The sequence below is a fragment of the Cyprinodon variegatus genome, unplaced genomic scaffold (assembly GCF_000732505.1).
Source record: "Cyprinodon variegatus isolate N-32 unplaced genomic scaffold, C_variegatus-1.0 Scaffold11, whole genome shotgun sequence".
NCBI lineage: Eukaryota > Metazoa > Chordata > Actinopteri > Cyprinodontiformes > Cyprinodontidae > Cyprinodon > Cyprinodon variegatus.
This window is the reverse complement of record NW_015150464.1, coordinates 2,093,354-2,100,011: the sequence shown is the minus strand read 5'-3', so window position 1 is coordinate 2,100,011 and position 6,658 is coordinate 2,093,354. Positions and strand designations below refer to the sequence as shown.

At 38.6% G+C, this 6,658-nt stretch overlaps 1 protein-coding gene across 1 annotated transcript in view; it reads right to left on the bottom strand.

Annotated features, from left to right (window-relative positions):
• The window catches only part of LOC107088113 (poly(rC)-binding protein 3-like), a 28,833-nt gene that overhangs the window by 10,744 nt on the left and 11,431 nt on the right, over positions 1-6,658 (bottom strand). Inside the window, exons 6-10 of the mRNA XM_015380065.1 lie at positions 5,262-5,393; positions 4,718-4,846; positions 4,072-4,161; positions 1,364-1,405; positions 922-997 (exon numbers count right to left, since the gene is read on the bottom strand). Coding sequence (XP_015235551.1) covers positions 922-997; positions 1,364-1,405; positions 4,072-4,161; positions 4,718-4,846; positions 5,262-5,393 — 469 coding nt within the window. The remainder of the gene's footprint in view (positions 1-921; positions 998-1,363; positions 1,406-4,071; positions 4,162-4,717; positions 4,847-5,261; positions 5,394-6,658) is intronic.

The window sequence follows — 6,658 nt, the reverse complement described above, 5'->3', positions numbered from 1 at the left end:
ACGGTAACTCCATTGAAATGATTCAAAACTAAAGTAACGAGACAATTTTTTAAAATGTAAGGAGTAGAAAGTACATATATTTGTGCAAAAATGTAAGGAGTAGAAGTAAAAAGTCGCCATAAAAATAAGTAGTAAAGTAAAGTAAAAATATAAGAAAAATCTACTTGAGTACAGTAACGAAGTATTTGTACTTCGTTACTTCCCATCTCTGGTTGTTAGAAATATATCACTCTCAGTAGTGTATCTATATAGTTTTAGTTTCAAATCTTTTGAGTTGAATTAATGAAATAAATGAACATTTTAATGATGTTCTAACCGATTGAGAAGCGCCTGTGATGCAATGTAATGTTTGTGGTTAGTTGGGGCAGAATAAATGAGTTTGGGACAACTGAGGTTGGGGATGGTGTGGCCAAGATGATGTTAGATTTAGAGGAGAAATGTTGTGAAGGTAAAGGACATTTTGGAGGGGATAACTGGGTGAATGGGGTAAAATTTGGGAGGAAATGAGAAACGGTGAGAAATATTTACTTGTATGCAAATATTCTGCTCTTTTTTTCACTTTTTCCTCCCCCAATAAGCTTACTTTTTTTTCTCTATCCAAGTCTGTAACATAGTCTGTTTTATTTCAGAGTGTAAATATCTCAGCAGCTAACTTTCAAGATTATTGACAAAGCAATCCTTTGGTGGCTTAACCTTTAAACTGACTGCCCTTTTCTCTTTTCTTTCATCTGCTAAAAGCAAATACTAGTAGAAAAGCCACCAACTACAAAGAAAAAAACCTGAGAGAGTCTGTAAACTCTGAGAGAATGGAGACATCCTCGATCTTCACTGAAGTGACAGCGTTGTATTGATGGTGTGATTTCCAAGAGGAGTGAAGACAGAGGGATAGATGGACTTCCCCGGGGGGCCGTGGGTACGTACCAGGAAAGGTAGGGTTGCTCTGCCCAAGGGAAGGGAGGGGGATATGCTGCATAGCCAACTGGTGAAGCTTGGTCAACTGCAGGGTAGGAAGGAAGTTAGAGCTAACCAATCAAAGTGGATTATTTCAGAGGAGCTGAAAACTACAATCTGAAGTTCACAAACATCACAGATGGTGTCAGTGTGAAAGAGATTCATCTGCCTTAGAAAGCATGCAGAATACAGACACATCCCTGGCTACAACTGATAATAGATCAGATCATTTCCATTTCAATCAATGCAGGTCACTACTGTGGGTTAGTGTTAGTAATGTCAACAGATCAGGGTTACTGAAGTTTCCTCTTTGCAGAGTGGGGCTCAGAAAGGGCGTATCGGTGTGCTTGGAAGGAGTGGGCAGGAGCAGATCATTAGAACGGGTGTCGTTCACTCGGGTGGGTATACTTACATCTTGATGTGCAAATGCATACTGTCCTGGAATAGCAAACGCCTGAAAGGACACAATATATGAGAGGTGAGGATACAGCATGCTGGAACATGCAACAGGAAATAGAAACTCTTTCAGAGATTCTGAAGTGTGAGGACAGCACAGTGGAAATCCATTCCCTTCCACTTTTCCCTGGCTCTAATGCGTATGGATTTTGATGGAGAATCATCTAAATGTCATCTGCTGTTTTTTTGCCCCCTTTGACTGTGGCTTGAAATCCAATAATATAAACAGATGTCTGATAGGTCAGAGCGCACAGAGCCAAAATCCAGGACAGCAGCTTGCCAGGCAGTCGAGCACATGAACTTTACACGCAACCCATCTTTCAGGTTTCGCTCTGCCATACCGGTATATTCAGAGTCTGACAATTGTAATACAGCCACTAACCTGTATGTATTGAAATTGGATTTCATATAACAGACTAAAGCAAGCTGGTGCATGATTGTGAACTGAAGGGAAAAGGGATTCATGGGTTTTATATAGAAAAATATGAAGATGGTGTCCCTTTTTTATTCAACTCTAAACCTTTTCCAATAAAGCTGCCATTTTCCTGCTGGAAGGTAAAGCTCAGCCCCAGATGCAAGTCTTTCTCACAAGGTTTCCTATCTAAATGTCCTGTTTTTCACTTCAACCATTATTCTGCTCTGTACTGAGGAGAACCTTCCCTACATCGTGATGGTATCACCACTTTTTATGATTGATAAGAAGGCTTACTTTTCCTCCACACATCTTAAAATCAGACATCTGTCTGGGGTTGCCATGGGTCTCTAAGCCTTTTCTCTGATTCATGCTTTTTTTGGCCTACCTGTCCGTTTAGGTTGATAGCCAGGTATCGGTTAGTCTTAAATTTTACTTTTCATTTTTTTCCAGAGATCATCTGAGCAGAGCTCTGTGAGACTTTTAAAGGTTGGGATATTTTTCTGCAACATAACCTAACTTTAAACTCCTCCAGGAGTTTCTTTCTGTCCTGTCTGCTGTGTTCATTGTCTTTTTGATGCTGTTGCTGAAAACTTTTGGCCTCTGGACTTGAATTAGGGGTATCATTTTAGAGGAAGAGTGTTATACAAGAGCATAAATACTTTCAAAATGATCATATGTACAGAAACAAAAACAGAATTAATAGAATTTTCCTGTCTTTGTTTTGGCTCCCTATATTTGGGGTCAGGAAACACGAAGTTGAGGCTCAAAAAAACAATTATCTGAATTATTCTATATGACCCCGCAGGCATATGCAGGACTAATGACTGTACAAATAAATATATTTAAATGCCCCATTCCATCAACAGACGTACCAATAAATATCCATTTCGATAATAAAATGCACCAGAGACTTATTTCATATTTATCAAATAATTAAATATACCATAAATCATGAAATGTGGAATTGAAAATTCCAATTTTACATAAAAAAAAGTCAATCCTCTATATGGATACAGTCACTAAAGTCATTCAAAAATTAATGAACTATTTTTCTCTATATGTATAGAAATAATACGATGATTATGTTATTTTTTAGGATTCTACGGTGGCCTGGAGGTGCAAACCAACATTACAAAATCTAAAACACTTTTTAAGTTCCAAAACACATTATCATTTCAGAAAAGAATAATGATAATTTGTTTTGGAACTTGTAAAAGTGTTTTTTAAATGTTAATTTGTTTACTGAAATGATAATTTGTTTTGGAATTTGTAAAAGTGTTTTTTTTATGTAAATTTGTTTACTGAAATGATCATTTGTTTTGGAACTTAAAAAGTGTTTTTTTTTTATGTAAATTTGTTTTCTGAAATTATAATTTTATTTTGGAACTTAAAGTGTTTCTTTAAATGTAAATTTGTTTTCTGAAATTATAATTTGTTTTGGAACTTAAAAAGTGTTTTTTTTTATGTACATTTGTTTACTGAAATGATAATTTTATTTTGGAACTTAAAGTGTTTTTTTAAATGTAAATTTGTTTTCTGAAATTATAATTTGTTTTGGAACTTAAAAAGTGTTTTTTTTTTTTATGTAAATTTGTTTTCTGAAATGATAATTTTATTTTGGAACTTAAAGTGTTTTTTTAAATGTAAATGTGTTTTCTGAAATTATAATTTGTTTTGTTCTTGTAAATGTTTTAGATTTTGTAATGTTGGTTGGCACATCCCGGCCACCGTAGGATTCACCAGGTTGTCATTATTTTGCCATTACAAATCTATATAATTACTATTTTGCAGGTTGCAGACGAGTGGAAATCATTGTAGAAGATCTCAATAGAATACACTAAAGTGTTTTTTAAATGTCAAACTGTAAAAGGAGCAGGTAAAATGAGAAATTAGACACTTAAACCACATTAGACTCTACCTCTTGCTTTAAATGGCCTCTTATTGCATCTTTGTTGCTTATTTGTTGTTTTGGATATTGCTCCGTGTTGCTCAGTGAGTCCATGAGAATCAACATTTTAATTTGTCTGCATGCCATGTATATATAAGAAAATTGACAATAAAATTTACTGAAGTAATTACATTCTGGCTTTAGCCTTCCTAACATTATGCCTTTATGATCTCTCTGCTTACATTGTCTCAACATTAATTCAGAACGGTATGTTCACCCAAATGAGTCCCTCTAGTGGTTAATGATCAGTGTGCTGCGGCTGAACGCTTTTATCCTTAAATTGTTTATATTGACCACTTACTTGTGCAGAATGCTGCGGTGCCAGTACAGCATGAGCTCCTGCAGCAAGGACCTTGGGACGGTAAGGAATGGTCGCTCCCTTCGGTGGAGACTGGAGGCACGGCCATGCAAACCAAAGAGGGAGAAAACATAATGCACTCCTACAGCTGGCAGTGGTGCATTTTATGTGCTACTTTATACTACTCAATCAGCATTTTTATGCCCCTTGCATCTGCAGTGAAAGGTACATGAGACCCTGAAGCAAATAAAGCTGCGAGCAAACCCAATAATGAGGATTAAGTTGAAACTTAAATCCAAGCCCAGCGCTTCACCTGATGCTGCAGGAATACATTAACAGTAAATTCTGCTGCTGACAGCCTTCAGAAAATACTAAGTAGGAAAACAAAGAGGTTTAGATATTCAACAAGGGTTTACTGATGAGAAATGATATTATGGAGAAAACCTGCAAACAGTAGAATACACATAAGGAATTAAACATCTACCTAAAAATACCAGTATATTAGTGTTGCTTAAAACTTTTGCAACTACTGAACTTCTTCATATCAGGCAGCTTAATAACCGAACCCTTTTTTGCAGAAGTGTTTGAGTTTGAACCCTGAACAGATGCAGCTGAATGTGAAGATCAGCTGCTTTCTGATGGAGCTCACCTCCAGCATGACGGAGCAGATGTGCCTCACACACTGAGTGATGGCCTGTGGAGTGCCCGAGATTGTGACAGCCCTCTCTGTAGAGTCCGGCAGCATGTCTCCCGCCACCTGAACCTGAGCGCCTGTGGTCTTTACATCAGCAGAAAAACACAGAGGAGATAAAAACGGTTTATTCCTGAAAATAACAAACCATCTTGCAGAGTGAAATGCATTTTGAAGCACCTCCAGACTACCTCAGACCCACTGTGACCTGCAGGGAGCAGCTGCAGGCTAAAAGGCAATGCATGCTCCAGTGTTTGAAGAAACACTTGCAGATATTGTCCATTCGGAAGGGATGGGGGGGTTCAAACTATGCTGAACCTTAAGGGGTTATTCATAAGCAGTGACCAAAGAGACGATGTTGAAAAGCACAGAAAACAAGAAATGTTTGATTTGAGTTTCTGATGAAAATGTTACCCTAGAGAGGAGTATTTTTTATTTCTGTTGGGGTGCAACAAAAAACAACTTTCTGCTGGGAAAGACAGAGGAAATAAAACCCTCTTACCTCTCTTATCTCTTTGATCTTAGAGCCTCCTTTTCCTATAAGCGAGCCACACTGGCTCCCTGGGAAAACCAGGCGCAGAGTCACAGGTGGCTTGCTTGTCACGTTGCTGTTCGTCATGGCTGCGGTGATATCCTGAGGGAGAATTCAAGAAATATGTTTCCGCTTCTTTTCCCTCTGTTTTATTTACAGAACGTCAAATTTGTTTGATGTGTCCTTTTCAGTTATTTTACAAAGCTGTGGGAGCCGAAAGTTTCTCAAAACTCCGTTGTCATAGCGAATGATGCAGATAAATGTGCAGTCAGGGTAAAAACAAGGTACAACCTTATTCAGCTTAAAGAGTTTACCAGCTTCTAAAACAATTTGACTTTAATTTAAAAAAAACTACACGCTGTATTACACCTCTTAAACAAAGGGGAGACAAAAGGTTTAATCAATAGTTTTCCTTTTTTAAAAGAAGTACAGGATCGGCTGTATGAAGCCCTGTGCTTACTGATTATCATCATGTGACCATCGCAACATAAACAGGAGTTTAGGCTACATTGCTGTGTTTTAACACAATGCCAAGGAAGCAACAATATAAGCAATCTCTTAAGAAAGGCAACTGTTGCTCCACATCCATCTGGGATTGGTCAAAACACCTCTATTTTTTTAAACGTTGAGAAGAGCATCAGTCTGTTATTGTTCCTTCACACAGAGAGGAAGACCAGGGCTGACCTTCCCCCCCGTCCAGGACTTGATACAGGCAGCGAGCATCTGGACACTAGCTTTTTATATCGATCAACTTGTGTTTGCCACTGTGAGACAATGAAGCTACAGTATGTCCTATTTTCTTAACTTTTTATGTCGATTTTTTTGGAGTCACCCTGTCCTGATACGAGAAAGCAACCAGACTCGACATAGAAAATGAAGGGAAAGATCTTCCCTGTGAGCACATTAAGACTGTTGCCAATATTCCCATGGGTGGGCAACCATTGTGCATCCATTGCTTGTTTGGAAGCATTTTTCAAGACAATATTACTCGAGCAATGCCCCTACGAGCAGATTTGGCAGTATTTAATACATGCCATGTTAAGGGAAGAGAACGGAGCACATAAAACAGCTGTCAAGCACGGTGGGGAAAGGATAATGATCGGGTTTGCTCTGCAACCATAGGACATAGACAGCTTGCAGTTCCAGCGATAAGCAATGAATTCCCTGTTCTACTGAATGTGTTTTATAGTCAAATGCGAAGCTCTTCGTGGAGGGCTGCTCAGTGGCACAGTGGGTAGCACTGCTGCATTGCAGCAAGAAGGTTCCGAGTTCAATTCCCGGCTCAGGGTGGGTCTGCATTAGCCTGGGTGCCATTCCGGACTTAGTCCCGCCCACAAGGTTTGAGGTCGGGAAGTTCGGTCTGGCTC